The sequence below is a fragment of the Ceratotherium simum genome, chromosome 24 (genome assembly GCF_057802395.1).
Source record: "Ceratotherium simum simum isolate JZ-2026a chromosome 24, ASM5780239v1, whole genome shotgun sequence".
Taxonomy (NCBI): Eukaryota; Metazoa; Chordata; class Mammalia; order Perissodactyla; family Rhinocerotidae; genus Ceratotherium; species Ceratotherium simum.
In genome coordinates, this window is record NC_141923.1 from 29,931,331 (window position 1) to 29,957,906 (window position 26,576).

Here is a 26,576-nt window from a genome sequence, read left to right on the forward strand (position 1 = left end):
GGAGGCACCTGAAGCCCACTGAGGTTTGTGGAGACTGAAATCTATAAGTGCCACATTTTCTTCATGTAAAAGAACAATCTTCTCCTCTTTCATAGCCTTTTATTTCTTTTAGCTCTCAATTTTCTTCTTTTTTTAATTTTTTTTTTATTAATTTTTTGTGAGGAAGACTGGCCATTGCCAATCCTCCTCTTTTTGCTGAGAAAGATTAGCCCTGAGCTAACATCTATACCCATCTTCCTCTATTTTGTATGCGGGATGCCACCACAGCATGACTTGATCCGAAATCTGCAAACCCCAGGCCGCCGCAGTGGAGCACGCAAACTTAACCACTAAGCCACCGGGCCTGCCCCCTCAATTTCCTTCTTTTTCAGTCCTGAGTAGGCAGAGCCAGAGACCACAAGCCTCTAGTTAGCACACTTAGTAAAGAGCTTCTTTCCAAAGATGACATTTTATTTAGGTGCTATCTGAATCTGAGGTGGGATTCTCGGTAATGTAGCGATTTCAACATTCAATGATGACAGAGAAGAGGAACGGAGATATAAATAATATAAATCATAATCCATATAAAGGAAAAAAGATCTATTTGCCATATTTACATCTTAATAGTCCTCCTCTTCTTTTTCTATAATTGTAAATATATCTTGAAATGTTATTTGTAAATATTTTCTTGAAGACATCTAGACTCCAAAAGTTTAGTCTTATGGACCCTGGAATGTAATCATTCGTTTCTAAGTCTTACTAACTAACTACATGAAACAACCTTGCTAGGTTACAATGCCCGATATATACTCTCTGAATTTTCATTGTTAGGAAGATTTTAGATTGATTTTGTTGTCATCTTCTCTCTTTGGTTACACTACTGTTATTAGCAATCAGTGACTCTAGTAGATTACTTTTGCCTTAAAATGTGGACAAGAGCTTGTGCTTGCACGCATTCTTTCACTTGCCTCACAGAACTGTGAGGATTAAATGATTGGCATAAAATAGGTGCCCTGGAAGCATTATTTCCTTCTCCAACTGTCTTTTCCTTTTACTAAAAACCTTTGTCAGTTGTGTCAGGTAAAAGGCATGCCTTTCCCACCACTTATTTGTTTATAAAATCAATATTCTTTTTTTAATGATATTTATGCAACAAAACACCTTCTTTATTGGTACATATATGCATGTGAAAGCTAACGTCTGAACAGACACATCAAAATCATCGCTAAGGTTACTTTGGGAAGGAGAATGATGGTACTGACAGCAGTCGAAGCACTGAAAGGAGATTGTATTTATCTGTATTATTAATATCTGTAATGTTCTGTATTTATCGGTAATGTTCCAATATTTAACCTTTAACAAAAGTTGTTTATACTTACGGCTCTCTTTGCATTCCTGATAATGTTTATTTGTGTGGAAACTATTTGTTATAGGAATATTATCTAAAGAGAAAGGACTAAAAACCCAAAAGGCTTATATTAATATATCAGATGAACTATCTTCAACTGATATTCCTTAGCATATAGTAGAGTCTCACCCTGCAAACCTTCAAAAACAGTACTGCCCCCTTATCCGATACATTCCAAGATCCCCAGTGGATGCCTGAAACCGTGGCTGGTACAGAACCCTACATATACTATGGGTTTTCCTATACATACATACCTATGATAAAGTTTAATTTATAATTAGGCACAGGAAGAGATTAACAACAATAACTAATATTAAAATAGAACAATTATAACAATGTACTGTAATAAAAGTTACTGTAGATATTAGCAATCAGCATATGATTTTTTCTCTTTCCTTATTGAGAACTTGCACCTTTTCACTTAAAGGAAGCACATTACAGCTTCCCTCTGTCATATCTAAATCGCCAGCATGACTACTCTTGCACATTGTGACCATTATTAAGTAAAATAAGGGTTATTTGAACACAAGTACTGCGATACCAGGACAGCCAATCTGAGACTGAGACAGCTACTAGTGACTAATGGGTGGGTAGTATATGCAGCATGGGTACACTGTACAAAGGGATGACTCATGTTCTAGGTGGAACAGAGCAGGATGACACAAGATTTCATCACATAACTCACAACAGCATGCAATATAAAACTTATCAATTGTTTATTTCTCGAATTTTCCATTTAATATTTTCAGACCATGGTTGACTGAAACTGCAGAGAGTGAAACCGTGTTCAGTACTGGTGAACTGGAGCGACTACTGTAATTGGTTTTCAAGAGAGTCTCCCTAACTCCTTACCACCCAAGTGTTTGTGGAAGAAAGTCTGGAGCTGCTTCCAGGCATCCACCTGGGCCATGGCATGAGCCCTGGGCTCCCCTCCCCAGATGACAGGACGGCCCACCAAGGTGTGCATGGAAGCTGGGCACATGGGGAAGTAAGGAGGCTCAATGTAGTGCCCCGCCCCCGGGTAACAGATGATCTGGGGCTTCTCCTTACCATGGGCCTGTAAGCGTTTAGAGGCCTCAATGGCATAGAATTCACTCTTCCAGTTGTGGTCATCCTGACCTACAAGGAACAGAAAAGCACTCTCAGCCCTTTCCACAGGAATGAAGCTCTTCTGGTCAGGTCCTTCCAAAGGACTGTTCAGGGCATCCAAAATGTCTGCAAAGCCATCTCTAGTCACCTTGATGCGCTCTGGGTTGACACCTACAGGAGGCAGTGTCTCCCCCTTGTAGTGTAAGGCTCCACCAACATTGGCCACAGAGCCATTGATTATGACGGCGGCAGTGATGCCCTTCAGGAACGAGGCCATAGAGAGGCAGAGATCACCCCCTTTGGAAATCCCAAGCAGCCCAACTCCTGGACCCTTTACCTGAGAAAAGGATGGAGGATAAAGGAGAATAAGTCACCAGTGCAGTGTGAGGAGTAGTGCCTGGAATTAGAAGTCAGGTGGAACTGAGCCTGAATCTGGGCTCTACCTTTTACCAAGTTTGCAACCTTGGGATATTTACTCATTCTTCCTATCTTCCTTTCCATGATTTCTCCATCACCATTCCTGGTGACTTCAGCAACCATGTGGATGATCTACTAAATACTTTGCCCTCTCAATTCCTTGACCTCCATACCTCCAATGACCTTTTTCTTTACCCCACCTCAGCCACCCACTCCCACTGTCATAACCTAAGCTGAGTGATCATCAGTGAGTACATCACCTCCAAAATCTCAGCTTCAAGCATTCTACTCTCTCAGCACCATCTTAAATACTTCCAGTTTAGCCATTCTAGACTGCCCATTTCCACCGCCTTGAAACCTTGACTACCACTTTTTTCACTATCAATACCTCTGTCATGTTCTCACCTCCCACCTCATCCAGCTTAGATTCCAAGCTTCATTGTTATCATCACTCCCTTGCAAGCACTCTGAACTCCATTAATACCTCTCTTCCTTTGGTCATACTTGCCTGGAAAAGTGCTAGCCTTGGTTAAATCCACCTGTTCACCTCCTCTAGGCCTGCATTTGTGCAAATGAACATTGCTGGAGAAAAAAATACACATTTGTGCCAAGAGGTCTTACTTTCATTTCATGACCACAAATGTCAAATCAGCATCCATATTGCCTATCGATCCTGCCACACTTCACTGATATGTTTGCTCTCCACATCTCCAAAAGACCATTCCACACCTTCTCCTGCTTCCTCAAGATCCTTTAACTCCTGTTCACCTTCACTTTCAGCTCTTTATCCTTCATGGAGAAGACAGAAGCTATCTAGTAGGAATTCTTCCTCATTTTCCTCTGCCAAATCTACTTAGATCCACATGAACTCAAGCTCCCTGCCTTCTCTCCTGGTTCCAAAGAAGTATCTCTGTTCTTATCTAAGGGCACCTCTCTGCTTGGCTTCGGATCCCATCAATTCTCATTCTCAAGGACTTTGCTTCTGCAAATACTTCCTCTCTCTCTCTCCTTCATAACTTTCTTCTCTAGTAGCTCATTCCCATCAGTGGACTTCATCCTCTAGTACCTCTGACATCTAAATAACAACCCCTTGACCCCACATCCACTCTGCCCTAGTTTTCTACTCTCTTTCACCAAAATTTGTGGGAAAGTTTGTCTGCAGTTGTTCTCTTTCTTGTCTTCCATTCTCTACTGAATCCCTTCCAAGGTCATTTGGGTTTGCACCATGCCACAAGGACTGCTCGTCTCAGTCACCAAAATCTTCTATTACAAATGGCCATTTGATGACCTCTCAACAGCAGTATTGTTTTTCTTGTGGCTTCTTCAACAGCACTTTTGACTGGTTTCAACCACTTATACCTCATAAAAGTACTAGGAATTAAATGATATTATTATCATCCCAATTTTTCCAAGAAGGAAACACAGGCCCAAGGTCTTGGAGCTAGTAATTGGCAAATCAAAACTCAAATTTAAATTTTCTCTATCTGTATCTTGTGCTGGCTCCACTACACCGTATCACCTTTTCTAAGAGCTCAAAGCTTCCATTCACTGTGAGCTCTGACTAAATTTTAAAATAAGCAAGGTTTATCTTCTGCATCTGATACCCTGAGCCTAGAACCCTCAAAACATTTCCTAGTACCCAGGTTCTTTGGCCACCAGGTTCTTCCTTTAAAACTTAATACTGTGCTATTAGAGGGGCCACAAGGAAGAGAAGGTTGTTAACACCAACATTCGAACTGCATCTTCTGGAGACAATGATTCCCTTCCCCTTTCCCTCCACTTCCTGTGTCAAACCCAGGTTTCTGAAATATGTTTGGGCTCATTATGAGATACTATAAAATACTGGAGCTTAAAATTCCATAAAACCTACTAAGAACATCTTTACTAGCAGGAAATATATTAGAGTACTCTATGATTATAGAGAAAATGTCTAGGAGAAGTGACTGTAAAAGGTAGTGTGTGTTGGGGTTAGGGAGTGGCTATCAAGAATTTGTCAAGTTCTGTGAAAACCAAGAGCATTTATGAGGTGACCTGATACGTAGACCATAAAACTTAGAGAAGTTCCAACCTGAGGGTGACTAAGCAGGTAGTTCACAGCTTCCTCAAAGTACTCCAAGTGGAGGGTCTCCACACTCTTGGGGAGGTCTTCATAGTTGTAATAAGCCAGAGCCATCACAGCAAAACCCTTCCCAGCCAGTAGACTAGCTCGATATTCCAGAAGGCCACCTCCAGCTCCAGAAATGTCCACAATCCCAGGAAAGGGCCCAGGTTCTTTGGGAGAAACAAAGCACAAAAATGAACTTTTTCTGAAATTCTTTGTAGTGGTGTCAAAAGCCATCTTTTGCCTACTTGGTGATGTCAAAGTTTTCTATTGACAATGAGACATGGTGACAGTCCTCTGGTCTTCAAAGATCCAGACAGTGGCATAGGCTAAATCCACATTGCCCTCTACACCCAGAACCTCAAAGCCCCACAGATTTTATACAAAGAGCATGTATTACTTTTGAGATTAAAAATAATTTACATACAGACAATGAAAACAGTTAACTGATCTCCCCCCGCCCCCCAAATTGACAATGCCAAATGCCAGTGAGGATATGGAGCAACTGGAACCCTCATACATTGCTGGTGGGAATGCCAAATGATACAGCCACTTTGGAAAACAGCTGGGCAATTTCTTATAAAGTGAAACATACACTTACCATTTGCCCCAGCAATCTCACTCCTAGGTATTTACCCAAGAGAAAGGAAAAGTTGTGTTCACACAAAAACTTGTATGCAAGTGTCTGTAGTGACTTTGTTCATCATCTCCAAAGATTTGAAACCCAAATGTCCTTCAGCAGGTGAATGAATCAACAAACTGTAGCACATCCATATAAGGGGTCCTACTAAGAAGCAAGAAGGAACTGCTGCTACATGGGGCAACACGAATGAATCTCACATGCATTGTGCTAGACTCAAAAGGCTACATACTCAGTATGATTCCATTTGTCGGACATTTTCACCATTTACATCAAAAGTTTATGTTTAACATGCAAAACCTAAATAATATGAAAGCAAACACTTTATACCCCACACATTAAGATATAACTGAGAACCAACCATCAAAGCCCCTTGAGTCCCTCTGCCCCTTCCCTCCTTGTCCACTCTCCTGGATTTTATCATTCTCTTGATTTTCTTTACGGTATTACCATTTCTGTCTGTACCTTAAACAGTATTTTATTTTGCCTATTTTTTGAATTTTCTCTAAATGGAATATTGAATGTGTTCTTCTGGGACTTGCTTCACTCAACACTGTTTTTGAGAATCATCCATGGTGATTCTTGCAGCTGCAGTTCAATCGCTTTTGCTGCTGTAAATATACCTCCATTTATTTATCAGTTCTGTTGTTGATGGACATTTGGGCTGTTTCCAGTTGTTTTGGCTCTTACAAACAATACCTCTTGGTGCACAGGTACCAGGAGTAGAATGACATAGTCAACTTTCTAAGTAAAAACAAATTGTTTCCAGGAGATGAATAACTATATTCCTTTAGCAGTGTATGCGAGTTCCTTTTCCTCCACATACTTGCCACCAATTAGTAATGTTAGACTTCTAAATTTTGGCAAATTTTGAGGGTAAGAAACGTATGGTGTAGTTTTATATTGCATTTCCCTGATTCCTAATGAGGATAAGCATCTTTCTATTTTTTCATTGGCCAATTGCATTTTATGTAATGGTAAAATTATCCAATAATTTCAGATTTCCAGTTGATAGCAAGAGGCCTTCCTCCTTCATGCTGATTTTCTTAAACCTTAATATACGTGGGAGTTAGAAGCAAAGTTGCAAAATTGAGAAACTTAAACATTAAAAACTTAAAACTACCTATAAATTTATTTTTTAATACAACTGTCTTTTCCCTTCCTTAGGATGTTTTTTAACTGGCCTCTCAGTTTTGGAGCAGCAGAGCCATCTCTCCACCGAGGCGTACAGTTCATTCCTGTGTCTTTGATACCTGAAGGCCCCAGGGACCTCCGGAAAGTTAGGAGCTACCTCCTTCCTCTAGGTAGAGCCAGGAGACACGAGAAAGGCGGGCTGAAAGTTACGGAAGCGGGTCTCTCACCTGGCGGCAGGAAGAGCGTGGCGCGCACCCGGCCCGCGCGCACCGGCTCCCGCCGCACCCCGGGCCCCAGGAAGTCGCGCTCGTGCACCGCCCGGCCCAGCAGCCGCCCGCCCTCGGGCTCGTGGCCGTCGAGCACCTCCAGCTCCACGGCGAAGGGCGTCTGCACGTCCCGCTTCACCAGCCGCAGCAAAGGCTTCTCGGGCTCCAGGGCCCAGAGGAGCCCCATGGGCTCGAGCCCCGCGAAGCTGCCGCCCAGCGCGGGCGCGCGCTCCAGGTCGAGCTGGCCCTCGGCGTCGGCGCGGTAGCGCGCGTGGGCCCGGAAGAGCGCGCCCTTGTCGTCGCGCAGGGACGCGCGCAGCGTGACCGGCTGCCCCGGGGCCAGGCCGCGCACGGCGAGGCACACGGGCTCGTCCCAGCGGCAGCGGCCTGCGGGCTCCAGGATCACCGTTGCCGCCATTCTGGCATGAATCCGAGAGACCGGCCACCGCGCCCAGCTCTTCAGGCCCCACTGGCCGAGTCCGGCAGCTCGCAGGACAGCGGGAGACGCCATTTTGCGTCTTGATTTCAGCCCTCGGTTCAACTGAACGGGCTGTGGAGAAAGTTCAAAACTGGTCAGAGAGCACCTGGCGGCAGGCTGCATATCTGCACGCTAAGGGCCTAATGGAGCCGAGCAGCCTGCTAGATGAGCTTGGCGAGCCAGAGTCCTGCCAGTCAGTGGCCTACCTTTTTAAAAGGAAGAGCGGAAACAGACACGGACGAACTTGCTTCAAGTTTCCTCTAATGAAAAGCCTCCACTTTATGTCGGGAAAGAATTTCCTAGTTCTGCCTCTCAGAAGCTTTCTGGCCCGTGCAAAGAGGGGTTGAGCAGAGCTGGCTCTGAACCTGGCACCTAGCAAAGTCTCCAGTCACCAAACTCAATGGCTAACAGGAGTGCAGGACTGGAATTGAGTTTTATCACTTTGTTGAGTAACTCACACCCATTAATAATTATAGTTCCAAATGTCCTCATGTCCTGCTGGTCATTAATCATGCAACACCCTGTAGCTCTAATTACTTTTGTACTGGTTCTGTGGGATACTTCACAGTATATTTTGTGCACAAGAGCCTCAGAAACTAAAGAAGATAAATAATACCTAATTCTTAATTCTTTCACAAGAACGTTTTGAAAAAATTAAGGCCCAGAGAGAGGATCTGATTTACCGAAGATCACACAGCTAGAAAGTGCTATATTGGGCTTTATACCTTTGCAGTCGGATTCCAGAGCCTGTCCTCTGAACCATTATGCTTTGTTTCTCACAGGATGATGTCCTATGTTGGAGAAGATTTGGAAAACAGACACTCGTATACTGTTGGTGGGTAAATAAACTGGTATGACTGTTTCAGAGCAATCTGGTTAAAAATGTTTAAAAGATGCACTCTCTTTGACTCACAATTCCACTTTTAGGAATTTCTCCTAAGTAAATATTCATGAATGTGTGAAAATATTTAGCTACAAGGATGCTTATCATATCATTGTTTTAACAGAGGAAATGTTAGAAACGAGCAATATAAATTTTGTTTAATCGTGATGCAGTCATAACAGAAGAGATGTAGCCATTAAAAATGATATAGCAGAAAAATATGAGAAAATTTTCATGACATCTTTAAGCAGATAGAGAATAGTATGTATAACTTTTAAGAAAATATATTAATACACTAAATAAAAAAAAAAAAGACTAGTCAAAAACTACCCCAAAATGTTGTTTCTTAGGCTTTGGGGTATTACGGGTAGTTTTAATTTTCTTCTTTGTCCAGAATTTCTATCAGAAAAAAAGTATAGCTTTTATAATTAAACAGGTTGTTTTAAAAAAAATTGTGGTACTAGACAAACATAAAATTTAGCATTTTCACCATGTTTAAGTTTATAGTTAAGTACATTCACGCTGTCATGCAACCAACACCACTATCCATCTCCAGAACTTTTCCATCACCCAAACTGAATCTCTGTACCCATTAAACAATAATACCCCATTTCTCCCTCCTCCCACCACTGGAAATCACTATTCCTCTGTCTCTATGAATTTGACTATTCTAGTTACCTCATATAACTGGAATCATACACTATTTGTCCTTTTGTGTCTGGCTTATTTCACTTAGCATGATATCTTCCAGGTTCATCCATATATGTAGCATATATCATAATTTCATTCCTTTTTAAGGCTGAGTAATATTCTATTGTATGTATATACCACATTTTGTTTATCCATTCATCCAAAGATGGACATTTGGGTTGTTTCCACCTTTTGACTATTGTGATTATGCCTGCAAATATCTGTAGGAGCCCCTGCTTTCAATTCTTTTGGGTATATACCCAGAAGTGGAATTGCTGGATCACGTGGGTATTGACCTAAAACAAATAAGCAGCCAGTTATTTTATCAGCAGAATGGATTTATTTGAGAACTGCAAACAATTGCAATTTGGGACATGTGGCTAGGGAGAACTACACGCAAGTCCAGAGAAACAAAGGAGAGAAACATTCTTTTATGAAGTTGGAAGGGGCTGTTGTAAACGAAGAGTCCATTGGAAGTGTAGTGCTTTTCATTGACTGAGTTATGGCAGTCTCTCATTGGCTGAGCTGTTGCTGGGGAATTTCTTCCTTCTGCTGGGGTAGTATCACTTCCTGTCCGACATGCAAGGTACATCTCTTCCTGTTGGAGTCTATGCTGTGTGCTGAGTTGCACGTGGGTGAGAGTTCTCTCTTCTGGCCTCCTGATTCCATTTTAAATGAGGTTTCTGTTATTAATTTTCACATTTTCCTCTTTTAAGATCTTTCTCTGAAAGCATGGCTGATCAAGAGTCAGGTTTTTCCAGATTCAGCAGCCTTTTGCCCCTTGATGCCAGGAATGACCTTTCATGAGTGTCGTGTCCCATGTCAGAGGGAAAATGAACAGATGGAAACCTACTAAGGTCACATGTGTGTAACAGGAGCGGTAGGAGGGAGACCTCTCAGGCATTTCCTATCTAAGTTTGTATCCTTCTACTAGTCCTGGTTTGGATATCTTGGGAAAGCTGTCTCATCAGATGTCATGTGCTTCAATTACAGGAAATCTTTACCTTCAGGTTACCAGATAGTGTGCAGGTCCAATCAGGATTTGGTGCTTTCTTTAGATGTATCACGTGAGTCCAAGAGTCTATTCCCTGGAGTTTGGAAACACAAGGGTTAGTTAGCAGTACCTGATAGAGGCCTTTCCAGAGAGGTTGAAGAGAGTCTTTCTGGAGGTGTCTTTTCCAATAGACAAACTCTCCAGGTTGCAAGGTGTGATGCTTAAGGTCTTTGTCTCCCTGGAGCACACTGTGAAAAGACTGCTGTACTAGAATGTAGTTATTTTTGATAGAAGCAATTAGGCCTTTACAATATTGAAGTATATCGCCTTTTATCAGCTGCAGATCAAAAGCAGCAGGAGCTAGATGCTTTGGGCATCCTCTGACTATCTCAAAGAGTAAGAGCTTATGAGTTCCAAAGGGGGTGGATCTGAGATTTAGGACCAATGGCAATGCTTTTGGCCAAGGTATTTGGAGGGTCTCTACAAATTTTGCCAATTGAGTCTTAATAATGCCTTTGGTGCATTCTACTAAACCAGAGGATTGAAGGTGGTAAGTTCAGTGCAAGTGTTGTGAAACCAACCAAACAGCAGACTTGTCAGAGCACCTGACCAGTAAAATGGGCTCCTCAATCACCATGAAGTTTCAGAGGGGTTCCCCAGGCAGGGATAATTTTTTCTAAAAGGACTTTAGCCATAGAAGAGGCAGTAGCCTATCTAAAAGGGAAGGCTTCGGGGGGCCGGCCTGGTGGCACAAGTGGTTAAGAGCGCGTGCTCTGCTGCAGCAGCCCGGGGTTCACCGGTTTGGATCCCGGGTGTGCACCGACACACCGCTTGTCAAGCCATGCTGTAACGGCGTCCCATATAAAGTAGAGGAAGATGGGCACGGATGTTAGCCCAGGGCCAGTCTTCCTCAGCAAAAAGAGGAGGATTGGCATGGATGTTAGCTCAGGGCCGATCTTCCTCACAAAAAAATAAAAATAAATAAAGTGTACAATAAATAAATAAATAAATAAAAGGGAAGGCTTCAGGGGCCAGCCCAGTGGCATAGTGATTAAGTTAGCACCCTCGGCTTCAGCGGCCCAGGGTTCATGGGTTCAGATCCCAGGCGCAGACCTACACACCACTCATCAGCCATGCTGTGACAGTGTCCCATATACAAAATAGAGGAAGACTGGCACAGATGTTAGCTCAGGGACAATCTTCCTCAAGCAAAGAGGAAGATTAGCAACAGATGTTAGCTCAGGGCCAATCTTCCTCACCAATAAACAAATAAATAAAAGGGAAGGCTTCAGTCCAGTGAGAAAACATACAGACCACGACTAAAACATATTTATATCCATGAGACAGGAGCAACCGTATGAAATCCATTTGACAAACCTCAAATGGCCCATTAGGTAATTTAAAATGTCCAGGAGCAGTGCAAACAGGCTTCCCTGGATTGTATTTTGGACAGGTGGGACATGTGAGGTAGGTGCTTTTTGCAGCCTTATTTATATTTCCTCACCAATATTGATTCATGAATGTTTATCATTTTGTCAGTGGACCAGTGGTTTAATGCATGTACAGTGGTTAGGAGTGGGAATTTTAGAGTCTCTGGTAGGACCGAGTTGTTATTTGGTCCAAACCAGAGCTTTCTCTTTTTATCAAACCTAGCATTGTTGAATTTCTAACCTTATTTTTCCTTTTCTGAGGCCAATTGTTGGGCTTCCTTTGCCAGTTTTTCTAAGTTATCATTTGGGGAAATATCCCTTTGGACCATGACAGAGGTTTGGCTGCTGTTGGGTCCTTTAAGAGCAGCATTCCTTGCAGAAGTGTCAGCCAGGTGATTCTCTTTAGCTTCCAGAGAGTCAAGTTTAGAATGCCCCAGTATCTTACTAATAGCTAAAGCAGCAGGTGAAAGTATAGCATCTAATAATTCCTGAACATAAGGGCCGTTTTTAATTTTCTCTTCTGGAAGTAAGGAAGCCACACTGCTTCCACAACATCCCAAAATCATGAGCCACTCCAAAAGTTTATCTACTGTCAATATAAATGATGGCAGTTTTTCCTTTGACTAGGGTGCAGGCCTGTGCGAGTATGTATAACTCGGCTTGTTAGGCTATAATAGCCAAAGGCAAAGGTCCCACTTCAATTACATCAAAGGGTGTTGATATTGCATATCCAGCACAATATTTGCCATTGTCACCTTTTTTTTTTGTGAAGAAGATCAGCCCTGTGCTAACATCTGCCAATCCTCCTCATTTTTTGCTGAGGAAGACTGGCCCTGGGCTAACATCCGTGCCCATCTTCCTCCACTTTATATGGGATGCCACAGCACGGCTTGCCAAGTGATGCATCAGTGCGCACCCAGGATCCGAACCGGCTAACCCTGGGCCGCTGCAGCGGAGCACACACACTTAACTACTTGCGCCACCAGGCCAGCCCCAGCCGTTGTCACCTTTTAAATAAGAACTATCAGTGAACCATGAAAAGTTGGTGTTACTCAAATAAGTTTTCTGCAGATCATCATGAGGAGTCAGGAGGTGATCTGTCAGTGTTCAGCAGTCATGCGAGATTTCATCAGTAACGGAGGGGAGAAGAGTAGCAGGGTCAAGGTTATTACAACGTGCAAGAGTTATGTGAGGAGCAGTTAGCAACAGAATTTCATAGGAAGTGAGGCGGCTGACTGAAAAATGTTGAGTGTGATGAGAATTCAGGAGGGCTTCTACTGCATGAGCCAGAAAGATGGTGAAAGAGGATCTTACAAGTATTTCTTCGGTGGCCTTAACCAAAAGGGCCCTTTCAGTAATGGCTCTAAGGCAAAGTGGATATCCCTGTGCCACAGGGTCTAGGTGGCTATAATACCCTATGGGTGGATGGTGGTCCTCACATTTTTGGGTGAGTATCCCAAAGGCATTCCTTTTCTTTTCACATACAAAAAGGAAAAAGGGAAGCTGATAATTGGGATGCCCAAGGGCAAGTGGGTTCATTAAACTCTCCTTTAAGGCTTTAAAGCCTACGTCATCCTGTTCTTCCCATAAAATTGGGTCACGGTGGTTGTTCTTCAGTAAAACACACAGGGGTTTGGCCAAAAGAGAGAAATTTGGAATCCAATTTCAACAATAACCAGCTAGCCTAAGAAAACCTTGCAGTTGATGCTTAGTTTCGGGTTTTGGGAAATTTAGGATACCATGAGGCCTATCTGGATCTAGGCGTAGCCCTTGTTCTGATATCAGATGCCCTAAAAACTAAACCTGGGTTTGAACAAACTGCAATTTCTCCTTGGTGACCTTTGTGTCCTTTTAAGGCTAAAAGCTTTAGCATGGATGCTGTCTTCCTATGAGGAGGCTTGGGAAGGAGAGCAAAGAAGCAAACTGTCCACATGTTGCAATGAAGTAGGGCCCTTAGGAAACTTGATATCATCCAGATCAACCTTCAGGATTTGTGAAAAATAAGAAGGACTCTCAGTAGAGAGTCTTCTTCTCTCAGTAGAAGGATTACTGTTCAGGTGAATGTTTTCCTTGCCAAGTGAAGGCAAAGGTATTGGCTAGCTTCATCAACTGGAATAGCAAAGAATGCACTGCCTAAAACAATTACAGTAAAGAATTTGCTTTCAGTTGGGACGGATGTTAGCAGCGTATGAGGGTTAGCAACAACAGGGTGTTGAGGGATAACAATGTTGTTTGTTGCTCAGAGGTCCTGGACAAACCTCCACCCTCTGCCCTTGGGTTTTCTCACAGGTAAAATAGGAGTATTACAGGGACTAGAGCAAGAGATAATGAGGCTATAAGCCTTGTAGTCCTCTATTATGGGCTTTATACCTTGAAAGGCTTCTTTACTTATAGGGTATTGATTAATTCTGGGTAGAGGTTTCGAGAGATTTATTTGAATCTTGATGGGAGGTGCGCTGTGAATTTCGCCAATATCACTTGGAGATTTTGCCCATAAGGAGGGTGGTAGCTGATTCAATGGGGACAAGTGATCAGTGTCTCCAGAATCAGCTCTAGTACCGTCAGAGATGAGCAAATAAAAGATGTTAAAAGGTCATTTAATTCACTTGGTTGGCAATTTTGACTGTTACTATCAAATTCCAGAATTATTTCCCCATTTTGGGAGAATGAGATCCCAGCATGATACTTTTCTAAGTCTCAACCTAATAAATGAATGGGGACAGAGGGGCTAACGAGAAAAGGGTGGGTATCTCTCAAAGGGCCTAATCAAAAGGGAATAGGTTCAGAGACAGGGAGCTTTTGAGGTTTATTAGAGATCTCCACTATTTGAACTGTTTCAGTACTCCGAGGCAGAGGCTGCTTTATAGTAATGGGGCTGAGCACTGAGAGTATGGCTCTGGTGTCAGTAAGTACAGAGAGAGATTCATTCCCAATCTGGAGAGTTGTTTCTCTGAGCCAATTAAGAGGGAGGATTGGGGGGCCGGCCCGGTGGTGTAGCGGTTAAGTTTGCACGCTCTGCTGCAGCAGCCCGCGGTTTGCAGGCCCGGATCCCGGATGCAAACTGACGCAGCACTTGTCAAGCCAGGCTGAGGCGGCGTCCCATATAAAGTAGAGGAAGATGGGCACAGATGTTAGCCCAAGGCCAATCTTCCTCAGCAAAAAGAGAAGGATTAGCAACCGATGTTAGCTCAGGGCTAATCTTCCTCACAAAAAAAAAAGAGGGAGGATTGGGAAGAGCCCCTGTAGTTCCTTGGAGCCCCATCATTGGGAATTAGGAGGACGTTGGAAAAGAGATTGTTACAAACTTAAGTATTAAGTACTTCAGGCGCCTTCAGCCTTCTAACCAGTGGTAATTCTATTTAATTCTTTGAGGAGCCTTAACCAGGGTTTTAATATTCAATTTTTTAAGTCCTCATTCTTCTCATCTCAGAGAACATGCCCTTTCACCCTTTTGTGAGGGTCTCAGGGTCTGAGCACAGCTTGAGCCCAGGCATTAAAGTCAGTGCTCAGGTTGGTCAGCAAGAGATGGTGACTACCTGAGTAGCATGGCCCCAGGTCAACTAGACAGACAGAACTTTACACCCAGAAATTTTCCCTGCTGCCAGGACAAATTAGTTCTTTTCACAAGGGGACTCCTGAACACCAGTCTTCTGTAGGCCTGGAGTTTTACTATTAGAAATACAAGACTTGAAGAGTCCTCTTGTAAAAATAGAGTTATTGGCTAATAATGCAGCCAGGATTAGGGGAGCAGGAGAGATGGAACTGAACTGTGTGAAAGGAGATGAAAGGGGAATGGAAACCAAAGACAGACTCATTCTGCTTTACCATTTGTTCTATGAGCCTGGTCATCTGAAGCATGCCAGAGCTGGGTGTTTATGTGTTCCCTGCTTTGCCTCTTTCTCAGCAGGACATAGGAACCGCTGTGGGGGAAAAAATATTGAGCTGCATAGACCTAGAGGTTTATTTTTCAAAGGATGACCAAGAAATCCATTTTTCCACCAATCAGTAAACACAATGCAATTTCCCAAAGCTCAGTTTACAAAGAAGGAAATTTAATAAATAGCTCAAGATATTCCTGATTGAACCCATAGGTTCTGTGAGTAAACTCATGGAATTCTAAAGAGGTGGTTGCCTGGTAACCAATGTAAACAGCTTTGGAACCTAAGAAACTAAGGCAAGTTTAAAATGCAGAACCTTGCTTCCCGTTGAAGACAGTGTTGTGGGAGGCTATTTCGAAGGTAATTTCAAAACACTGCTGCTTTTCCAGTATCTGAAAGGAGCTTACTAGCATCAGCTGAATGATGAGAGGCAGCCTAAAGTAGTTGAAAATATTTGGGTTAGGTGTCCAAAGGGTTGATACTGCTTCAGGTACTAACCAGTATGATGATCTTAGTCATGTCTCTGGGCCTCAGTTTTGATATCTGTAAGATAAAAGAATTGGAACAGATCATCTTTATGGCAGTTTCCAGAGTAATCTCAGGAGACAGCAGTATATCAGTGTGAGTGCAAGGCAAAGAATGGGAATTAGAAAGTGGAGGGGGAAAAATGAAGGGAAGTTTCTGATGAGAAAGAGGCAGCAGAGAGAGGGGATTTGAATCAAGCCAGGTTAAGAGGCTATCTTCCCTGATCTCGCTCTCCCCACTAACCAAGTTTCCTTCATACATCCCACAGATACCTCTTGGGGCTGTGGTTTCTCTAAAGGTAATGTGTATAAAACCTCTGAGAGCTTGTTAAAATGCAGATTTGCAGCCTACTGAATCAATACTCTGGGGTGTGGGATACAAGAATCTATATTTTAACATACTCCTTAGGTGATCTTGATGCAGAAGGTCCTTTAACCATATCTAACAAACACCGTCCCAGAAGCTGACTGTCCCCTCTTGGGCCCTACGTCAGAACTTCTGAATCTGTGTGGGGAGGTGAGAGTGTATTACTTTTTAAAAGCTCTCAGAAGATACTGTGCTAAGGTTTATTGCTTTTTAGCCTTTCCTTTGTGGCAGTTTCTACTGCTTTAATAACAGAAGGAAAAAAGCAAGATATTACTCCTTTTAGCATGTATTATTCAGCCCACTTCAACTACTTCTGCAAAATAAAGGTACCAGACTAGGGAGTGAGGATAGGGGACTGGGAAGGTGATTAGAAGAGTGGAACTAAATTTGGAACCTCTGGGTTATCACCCATTTTGAGTCTGGATTCTTATATCAGGTTTTAACTGGAAGGATGTGGCCTACCCCTTCCAATCTCACTCTTGCCTATCTAGCCAGGTTCCCAGAAGTGCAGAGATCATGCCGGTGGTTGCTGCTAACCAGAAGGCAGGGCCTGGGCTGCAGTTATGCCAGGTCTGAATAACTGTAGGATGTAATTTATTCAATCTGTTATGCTATCAGTGCACAAAAGCACCTGAGACCCACCATTCTGCTTTTGGTTCTTAAGGGCTGTTTGTTGGGAGAGGACCCTGCCTCAATGCTGGTCCAGGTAACATTTAAGTTTGGATAACATGGAGGCTCCAAACTCCATTCGTAAGTCTTTTCTTCCTTCTCTATATACCTTCTCTTTTAATTGCCTAGGGTCCCAGTATTCCTCAACTGTTCCCTAAGTGCCCAGTGCATCTAACTGTGGGACCCTAGAGACTTGCCTTCTAAGGACAATAGTTGATGCTCTAAATCAGTAATAACAATTTCTCGCAGTAATGTAATACCTTGCAGCTTACAAAGAGTTTTCATACATGTTCCCTAATTTTGAGCTTCATATCAATACCAAATTAGAACAGGTATCAGACTCTATTTTCAGATTGGCAAACTGAGGCAAACCAGGGATATTAAATCATTTTCCCAAAGTAACATGGCTGGGAAGTGCAGAACCTGGCCTTACACTTGTCTTCTGACTCTAAGTCCATGCAGCACAAGCCTGTTTTGACCAAACCTTACAATATTTTGTCCTGTCCCCATTCCTTTTCAAAACATATCTTATCATGTGTTTCCTTCCTTTTCAACAAGCCATCATATTAGATGATAATAACTATTCCTTGAGAATTTATAATAACTGATAATGATAATATGGTATTCTTTCTGGGATGTTGGAATTGTAACCAAAGATTCTGTATGTCACAGGCTATAAAGGGCATATATCTGGGGACACCCAAAATCATTCCACATATACCAGTAGTCATCATGGGGAGAAACAAGTCTTCATCCTGTTTTTCAAGTGTTTAGGATCAAAATGCCCTCTGCCTTAAGAACAAAATATTGCCACATGGATATGGTAAGAAAAAAATATTCTATTAGGCAATACACAAGGCAGGAGAACACAAACATAGTTTTCATCTAACAGTTCATTTTCAGCCAGTGAGAGTAGGCACTGTTCCAGGAAAAATATCACCTTGTGACCAGCCTCTGCCCTTGCCCTAATTTTTTTAGTCTAACTTTTTAAATAGTCAGTGACCTTGTGGCCATATTGACTTCACGGTTGTGAAGAGATGGAACAACGAAATTTAGTCTTCTGTGCACAAAGTCCTGGAGGGATATCATATTAATCATGTGTGACTTAATTTGAGTGAGCTTATCAGTTCTGGCCTAGTGATATCTAGATAAAAGCTGGCCCTTAACAAAAAGAAACACATCAAGAGGTCAGATTTAATACACGGAAGACAGTGGAATAAATCGAGCCCTACGGAGAGAAGGGACTGTGTTGGGTGTTATGAAGGAAAGAGAAATGAGTCACACCTGGACTAAGGGCAGGACAGGCAGGAGTTGGCACTAAGCACAAGAGGACACAGAATAATGGTCTCGCCTTCATGCTTGTGCACCTGGGAATGGCAAGGCCAACACAGTGAGTGGTAGGAGTGGGGCCTGAGCCAAGGCCAGAGCGGCACAGAGGCTAAGTGTGCCGGAGTTGGAATCTGGCAACTGGGTTTGAAGCCTGACTCCTCTACTTATGGCCTATCTGATCTGAAGAAATTTTTCTACTGCTCTGAGCCTCAGCTTCTTCCCTTAGGAAATAAAGACCATAATATCTTCCCTACGAACAGCCCTTGGCAAAGTAGTCCATAATTGTCATTTATCATTATTAGGCCAAGGAAGTGCTTCAGAAGGAAAATTTTTTAAAAAGCACTAAATCTAGGCATTTGTACTCTACAGTGTTGTCCATGCTGGCTAAAACCTGGAAACAGCTTGCCCAATAATTAAGGAAGAGCTAAGGTGCTTTACCTACTTGATAAAATATTCTGCAGCTGTTAAAACATTTTAACAATGAAGACTTACATAGCAATACAGAGAAATACTGGGTGATTCTTGAGAACGGCAGAGACAGGAGACATGGTCCTTGGGCAGTGCAGTTAAAGAACCAAATATTTAACAATGTGAGGTGTCACAGGATTAAAAGTTAAAATAACTGGTATGGACTAGGAGTGATTTATAAATTTGTGTATGACATGAAGGCCCAGACAGGTCAAGAAAGAGTTAGGGATCAGGCAGGAATTAAGCTGGGCCGAGAAGAATGGATACAATTTGCGTCAAGTATGGAAGAAAGGCTATTTCATGTAGAGGGCACAGAAGGAAGCTCCACTCTGTGGAAGGAGGAATACTCGGAGAAGAGCTAGGAGACTCGACAGGTTATATGTCAGGACAAGGTCATAACTAGGGTCACACTCATGCAGAACCCTGAATATTAGACTGAGTTGTCTGAACTTTATGCTATAAGCCTTTTGAACAGAGCGAAATCAACATTTGAGGAAAAACTAGAAGATGCGATACTGTTGAAAAGCAGTAATCCCTCATAAGGAGATGGGCTGAGCTTTCAGGACAAGTGTGAGAATTGGAAGCAAGGGTCTGATACAAAGAATATTTAGAATGTTGCACCATTTCTTTCTTTTATCCTTCCAATTCACATAGCTTCCCCCACCCCACCTTCTTCCACGTTCTTTTCTTTCTGGACTGCAATGGACTACCAATTTTTGCTTACCTACAGCTCTCACCAGTTCCTCCCATTCCCTTAACAGGTGTCTGGTCACGCCTCCAGACCCTGCCTCTGGACCAGGCAGTGTGGAAGGAAGCATTTGCTGGGAAACAATGACCAGGACCCAAAAGGGAAAGACCTTTATCTCGCACCGTTTCCATCAGTCACTTCCCCCACGGCTGGGATGGGGCATGATTTTCTCCTACTTAAAACCAAGAAACAAGGAGGAGTGTGCCTCCATCTCTGGTGTGCCTCCAGTCTTCCACTTCAGCCCTCAGCGCTGTGCACACCTCAAGAACCAATATTTGAAAGAGGCCGCTACAAACCTTACCTTCTCTCAGGAGGTGGTGTGGCAGCGAGGCCTGCCCAGCATTTCTTACAGCCAGTACAGCTTTGACCACCTCTACAACATACACAACATCCTCCAGCCTCCCCAGATCAGGAAGGCCCGACCTGACAAACCCATTGGCTTCAAGTTCTTAGATTCTTCAGGTCCCTCGGCAAGAGTCACCTCCCAAGCTATGAAGACAGAAATCTCTGCCAATCTTAAGAAGCTGAAGAAAGCAGAGCCGGTGAGTGCAGTCCCGGAAACATCTTGCCCTCTCATTCTTCATCCCTGCCAGGATCCAGACGTGCTAGGTCTGTCACTTTCTCCAGATGTGAACCTGGAGGAGAGGGAAGCCTGGCTTCTGCCGCCTGAGAAGGAGGCTAGAGCCTGGGAGGCCATCGTGCTGGAAAAACTGAACAAGCGCACTGCCCGATGGATCCAGAACAAGCGTCCTCTCAGGCCTGGGGTGTCCCCCAACAAGTGGCAGAGCTTCCTGCGCCAGCAACGTGACTGGAGTCACATCCGGGATGAGCTCACTTCCGCCAGCGACCTGCAGCTCTTGAAACAGCTGGAGGAGGAAGAGACAGCAGAATTTGAGAGTCGAAGTGTCATCCTGCCCACCCAGGAAGAAAAGAAGCCAGAGCGGCTGCTTCCTGTTTACTATAGGTAGACAGGCTGGGACCTCAGGCCTGCCTTTGGGAATCAAAGACTCCTGAGTGGGCGCTCACTCCTTATTTCAGAATGCACTTTCCCATCAACCTCTTGTGCTTTCCACCCTCAGTCTGCTCTCTAAGATCTCTATAAAGTAAGGTGTCTCAACCTCGGCACAACTGACATCCTGGGTTGGGTAATTCTTTGTTGTAGGGGGCTGCTGTGTGCATTGCAGGATGTTTAGCAGCATCCCACTGGATGCTAGTGCACTCTCCAGTTGTCACAACCAAAGATGTCTCCAGACATTGACACATGTCCCCTTGAGGGAAAAAATCACTCCCAGTTGAGAACCACTGCCTTTAAAGGGATTGGTTCTCAGCCTTTCCCAGCAGACTGAGCTATTCTGCTGATCCAGTTACTATCCAGGTGCTCCCAGAAATGTACCCATGGCCAGAGTAAGAAAGGCAGAGACCTCATGGCTCTGAGGTTTGGTCCTGCCTCACTTTAAATAAGGAGCCAGCATGTCACTGACTCAAAAACTGACTAGCAGCAGGACAGAGAACTAAACAACGTGAGAGAAGAGGATTACTGTGCATTTCTCAGATTGCTTCCTTCTCATTTATAGCTAGGGGGAACACTGGAGCTATTATAATATCCCTCATTCCCAAAAGTGAACTAAAAATAAGTGGAAATCCATTTATTCATTTATTGGACAAATATAAATTACATTCCCACTACTTTCCAGGTACTCTGTGAAGTGCTGGGAATACAACATAAATGAGACAGACATGGACCTCTCCTTTAAGGAGCTTACAGGGGATGTAAATAACCACACACAAAATAGATATAGTGAGGTAATGTAGGAGGCGGCTTCCCTTCCCCAAGTCTCTGCAACCTCTAAAGGCACCAATGTTAAAAAAGGGTAACACTGGGAGCATGGCCACTCTATCCTGCCATCCAGTGACTGTGGAAGTGGCTCCACTAGTGGAGGGAAAAGGTGGCTGCAGACAGGCCCTTCTGGCAACTCCATATTCAACTGGCACATTGCGGGCAAGGCCAATAGTTAAACACAGGTGTTCTTTAGATGCTCGTGGGTGTATGAGCTGAGCTTAAAGAGGAAAGGAGTGAGCTATGGATCTGATGGAAAGGGGGAAGTCCATCTCCTACATTCCCCCCTTTTCTCCCTCTCTCACTCTTGCCAAGATTGCCCAATTACTTGCCACAAGTGCAGACAGCTGAAACCATGCCTGGCAATAATAAGACCGCTGAGGACATCAATGGAAAGAGGAGCATCTGCCAGCCCCAAAACCAGAGCTACTTCCGACAAGGGAATTTCCAAGCTGGAAAGTTTGCTTACTCCACAGACAACACCTTTGAACAAGAGATTTACTTTGGTAATAGAGCTGTGGTGGGGGCTGAGGTGGACATGGAGCAGGGAGTGGAAGGTAGCTGGGGGATGAAACATTTGTGGGTATGGATGAGAGGCCCTGGAAGACCCCGGTGTTCATGGTAACATCCCCTGGTTACCAGCACAGGAGTTGATTGTTTTTGTTTGGGTGGAGGGGGGACCGTTGGGCAGGTATCTGTTGGGGAGGAAACTGTTCTCTTTCTTCCCCCTTTCTCTATCCCTCTGTCTTACTAAGGAGGCAGTGGAGGGTGGGACTGTCAAGTAAGCAAGATTTAGCTTTGGGAACAATTTACCTCTTCTTTGTACACCCTTCTCCCTTTTCTCACTTTGAGATATTCCCCCATTGCATTGCTATGCTGGAAAAAAATCACAGGCTTTGGAGTCAGGCTGATCTGAGTTTAAATCCTGGTTTAACCCCTTCCTACTAACCTGCAGCAAATTATATAATCCCTCTGAGCGTTATGTACCTTATTTGTAAAACAATATTAACAAAAATGCACTTCAAGAGTAGACGACAAAGCATCTATAATTCTTCTTGCCCGATGCCCAATAAATGTCCTCTACCTTCCCCTTCCATTTTGCCATCCTTTAGATGCCTGGGCTTCCAGGATACACAATGTAGGTCTGCATGTTCCAAGTTATTTATTCTTCCCTACCCCCATCTTGTTCCTCAACTGCTGTCAACTGAAAATCTTCTTCAAGTGTTTCACGAAATTATTCAGACGAAGGAATTTATGACTGATAAGAGATGAATTAGGTACCCCTTCGTTAGTATCTAGCTTTTCATGGGGACAATGCCTAGAAGTTAGACAGGTTCTGCCTTGGCTTCCAGGCCTCAATGAGGCCACCAGCACATTATTTCCAAGTGACCTTCAAGGGATGCCCCCATAGCATGGTAGTTATGAATCCTAGGGGCTTAGAGTAGAGCAAAAGGTAATTGGGTCTGATCCTGGTGACTGAAAACCCAGGAAAAAAGGAAGGAGGGAGGTTCTAGGGACTCAATATTTCTTTATCTGTTCACAGATAAAATCCAGGTCATCTACCAGATTGGTGCAAAGAGAGACCAAATTTTCCTGGAAAACCTCAACCGGTACAACAAGCAGCTATCTAAGGTCTTCCCTGAAACCCCAGAAAGGTGGACTTCCCAGCCAGTTCCTGAAGCACGTAAGCAGGAAGCTGATAATGGGGGTCAAGATGGAAGTGTGGCTATTTCTTTAAGGCCCCTGTTTCATAGGCTGGGGTACCACCAGCATCTAGGGGAGTCCCTTCCTACCAACTAAAAATCATCTTATAAAATTATAAAATACTAACTATAACCAGGAAAAGCCTTTGTGGAGCATCCATTCAGTTGAAATCAGATAAAGCTTAGGTGTAACCAAGTGGTTTAGGACCAGTAATTACCAATAAGGCAGATCCCATCTTAATGCTTCCAGAGAAGTACATCAAACCCCTGATTCAACACTCTGTACATCATTTTTCATTCTGTAAGACAGATAAAGGAGATAATCAAGAAATGAGCTTATGAAACAAAAAGTGCCCATCTCTCCAAGAGACTATGTCTCCATTTCCCATGACTCTTTTCTTTGCCGTGTCATTATTCAGATGGGCCCCCTGGTATGCAGAAACATACCAGCAGCAGACCCATTCTTTTTCCTACCAGCCCCAAACCTCTGTCTCTAGTGCTGCCTGGCTAGGCAATAGCCACTAGAGTAGAGGAAGGCTAATGATGGCAGCTATGGGCAGCTTCCCCAAAACTCACACCGCCTCATTCTTTGTTGAGGACCACCTTTATAAAGCAGTGGAGAAAGCACTCCAGCAAAGCCTTGGGTTGGGTCTTGGCAAGTCACCTTCTGGGGCTTCCATTGCTTCATTAAAACTGAGACACTAATCATTCCTACAGCAAGGCACTTTGTAATACTTACTGATACAGGTGATTTTGTAAATATGTTTTATAAACCATTAAGTGCCGTACAAACTCAAGGCATTATTATTAGTTTACTATCTTCCCCACAAGGCAACTCAACTCTGCACGTCCTCTCCTCTGAGAATAGGCAAATCCAGAGAGACAGAATGTTGATCATTGGTTTCCGGGGGGAGAGAGGAATAGGTATGTGGTTTCTTTTGGAGGTGTTAAAAATATTCTAAAATTAGATAGTGGGGATAGTTGTACAATTCTGTGAATATACTAAAAACCAGTGAATTGTATATACTTTAAAAGGATGAATTTTATGGTATGTGATTTCTACCTCAATAAAGCTGTTATTTAAAAAAAAAAAAAATACTCTAAGGATCCTACTGCATCCCAGTGGTGCTGGATACCTGCCCTCTTTTTCTCCAGAACACAGAACATTTAATGAACTGATGCTAGAGGATTTTTCACAAATTTCTTTTTAAAATAATATTTGAAATTGATCTGAGGGAAGTAAAGTCAGAATAGTAATATATACGTATCTTCTTATAACCATTTTATTCATCCTCTCATCTCAGGAAATATTAGTTAGAAAGAACCTGGAAAAAATAGGAAAATTCCTGGGGTTAGATGTGGGTAGATTTTTTTTCCTCTCCATTTTGATTGAATTGAAAAACTTAGAGGATGATTTAAAATGACAAAAATTCTCAACATACAAAGTGTACTTATTACTAAATAGCCTTTAATTTCATGCTATAAAACTCGCTAGTGTGCCCAGAATATCATTACAGTTCCTATATACCAAGCACGGGTTTTATGGTACAAACCACAAAGGCACCATTTGTTTCTGCCAACAAAGTGTGCTGACCTTTTGTCCCACAGAAAATCAAAGGGCTGTTTCTTTGTGTGCTCCCTTTAGATGACTCTGGACGTGGAAGGTGGCTAGTGGATGTGTTTCTACCTCCCTAGAACTCCAAAGACTGGAAGTAAAATAAATGTTGGCAGTTGTACATGATTATTCCCAGAGGTTAAATATCAGATTCAAGACTTTCTCTCCACATCCATTTTAACACGCAGAGCAGGGGGATACGGGAAGAGGGGGGTTAGTTCAGCTACTTCTCACTTCCTTGGGAGGGATTTCAAGCAGGCTGAAAGGAGAGAGGTGAGGGAGTGTCACGCGGCAACGTGTCTGCTCACTGGGAGCTGACCTGTCTGGAGGTGGCTCTACCACTCCTGGCTGCACACATCCTACCCTGCAAAGGAAGGAAGCCTCAGCAGGGTGACTGGGTTCCCCCAGCATGACCAAGCCGGGTGAGGACCATTTAGGGGGTTTGCTTTGTATAGGCGTCTGAGGTAAAGTGCCTTGAAGTCTCATGGGACTCTTTTTACATTAGAAGAAAGAAATGGTATTGCCCTCCATGCTCAAAGGAAAGAGTTAAGAACAAATCTAAACGTGCTGGAGTTAGAACGAAATCTTGGAAGAAACAGAAACAGTTGATAGCAACAGATTAGAACACGAGACTGATAAGCAATGTGGCAAATAATGGATTTAGTAATCTGGAAATGTTTTTATCTGTTTTGCCTTCTCCTTCTCCACACAACTACTCTTCTGAGAAAGAGGCTTTCTGAATCTGACACCAGGGAGAACATTAAGTCTAGAAAACATAAGAACTATCTTTATATAACAACCATATATAACTATATTTATATATTTTCTTCTGTTCTCAAATTTCCAGCTGTTACTTGTCATAATTAAGAAAAATTCATAGATGATAAAATCTTTAAAATTTAGCAGCTTGTAGCACCATTCCATCTCCCAAATTAAAAACATTAAAAAGAAAACTTAATAAATTAGGAATTAATGGCCAATTACACTCTAAATTGCAATATATCAAATACTGAATTTTATGAGCAAACCTTGTTACATATAAACATATTTATGTTCCTAAAGATTTATTAAACTTATAAAAAGGTATGTATATATCTCAATTTTTCTCCCCATCATCATGGCTTTATCATGTCTGTTGTCAGGATTTTTCATAACTCCCGATGGGACTTGTACTCAGTTCCCTATATAATCATGGGAAAGTTCGCTCTTGAGATTTTGTTTTGCCTTGGTGTTGTCAGGAATAGGAATGTGGTGCTAGCTGGGAACACAGGGCCTAGGGCAGTGGGGTGCAATACCTCATACTGTCACACTGCACAGCTTGTAGGCCTGTGAAAGGAGCCCGGCGCTGGACTGCTCTGCCCACCCCAGCCAAGGATCTGCTGTTGCAGGTGGGTGAGGAGGACGTGTCCACTAAGACCAGGAGACTGAAGAAGCAGGAAAAATCACTGCAAGAGGATGTGACTTGGGAACTGGTGGTCCTGCGGAGGATGCTGCAGGAATGGAAGGCTGCCTGGGCTCTAAGTGAGTGAAGGGGGTGAGGTGGGGGGTTTGTGAGGGAGGAGGTTCTCACCTTGGACTAGTGTTTCTCAGTCTTTGAAAACCATCCCTATCCTGTGAAACATAAAAATCTGGGGCAGAGTAAGGCCTAGCAAGGACTGTTGAAAGCTACAAGATTGGAGGATTCAAGGGCTGCTGGCTTTCAGAACATGAGAGACTAGTTAGTGCAGGAAAAACAGAGGCAATTCATCACATAAACTGGATCATATATACAAAAAAGGGTTGAAAAAGAGATTCTGAGTAAAAGCTACTTGTAGGGAGCAACCACAGATGACGGGAGCACTGAAATAAAAGCTTAATACCTGCAAAGAGAGCAGTTAGGAATAAAATGAGGAAGACTTTGAAAGCCAGATGGAAGAGCCCTGAAAGGAA

The 26,576-nt window shown here is 43.2% G+C and overlaps 3 protein-coding genes across 8 annotated transcripts in view; 1 reads left to right on the top strand and 2 right to left on the bottom strand.

Annotated features, from left to right (window-relative positions):
• Positions 1–443: 443 nt before the first annotated feature.
• Positions 444–7,635, bottom strand: LOC101400162 (acyl-coenzyme A thioesterase 1). 2 transcript variants are annotated; one of them, XM_087448260.1, is made up of 4 exons: positions 6,996–7,635; positions 4,962–5,164; positions 2,625–2,813; positions 444–2,506 (listed from the first exon to the last, which is right to left on the bottom strand). In XM_087448260.1, the coding sequence occupies exons 1-4, from the start codon at positions 7,633–7,635 to the stop codon at positions 2,228–2,230; spliced, it is 1,311 nt and encodes a 436-aa protein (XP_087304386.1). In that variant the 3' UTR covers positions 444–2,227. The 2 variants fall into 2 exon arrangements, with proteins under 2 accessions (XP_087304386.1, XP_014639875.2); XM_014784389.2 differs by having other exon boundaries at positions 446–2,813.
• Positions 7,636–7,764: 129 nt separating this feature from the next.
• The window catches only part of HEATR4 (HEAT repeat containing 4), a 54,252-nt gene continuing 35,440 nt past the window's right edge, over positions 7,765–26,576 (top strand). Inside the window, exons 1-5 of the mRNA XM_014784388.2 lie at positions 7,765–8,347; positions 19,506–20,456; positions 21,645–21,835; positions 22,873–23,013; positions 25,965–26,168. Of these exons, the coding sequence (XP_014639874.2) occupies positions 8,277–8,347; positions 19,506–20,456; positions 21,645–21,835; positions 22,873–23,013; positions 25,965–26,168 (1,558 nt within the window). The 5' untranslated portion in view covers positions 7,765–8,276. The remainder of the gene's footprint in view (positions 8,348–19,505; positions 20,457–21,644; positions 21,836–22,872; positions 23,014–25,964; positions 26,169–26,576) is intronic.
• Positions 9,403–26,576, bottom strand: part of RIOX1 (ribosomal oxygenase 1) — a 34,507-nt gene continuing 17,333 nt past the window's right edge. For 2 of the 5 annotated variants that reach the window (XM_087448258.1, XM_087448255.1), the window contains exons 3-6: positions 23,251–23,331; positions 19,794–20,358; positions 15,886–15,930; positions 9,403–10,173 (exon numbers count right to left, since the gene is read on the bottom strand). The gene's annotated coding sequence lies outside the window, so the exon portion shown is untranslated. Of the gene's footprint in view, positions 10,174–15,794; positions 15,931–19,793; positions 20,359–23,250; positions 23,332–23,364; positions 24,358–26,576 lie in introns of those variants that run through there. The other 3 variants (XM_087448256.1, XM_087448257.1, XM_087448259.1) reach the window with 3 other exon arrangements.

Bases quoted from the DNA above. Each gene is read 5' to 3' on its own strand.
- LOC101400162 (XM_014784389.2), bottom strand. From the start codon at position 7,635: ATGCAGCCTGCCGCCAGGTGCTCTCTGACCAGTTTTGAACTTTCTCCA. The intron at 5,165-6,995 runs GTGAGAGACCCG...TTTCTCCCAAAG, and splicing joins CACGCTCTTCCTGCCGCCAG to AACCTGGGCCCTTTCCTGGG. The intron at 2,814-4,961 runs GTTGGAACTTCT...TCCTTTTCTCAG, and splicing joins ACCTGCTTAGTCACCCTCAG to GTAAAGGGTCCAGGAGTTGG.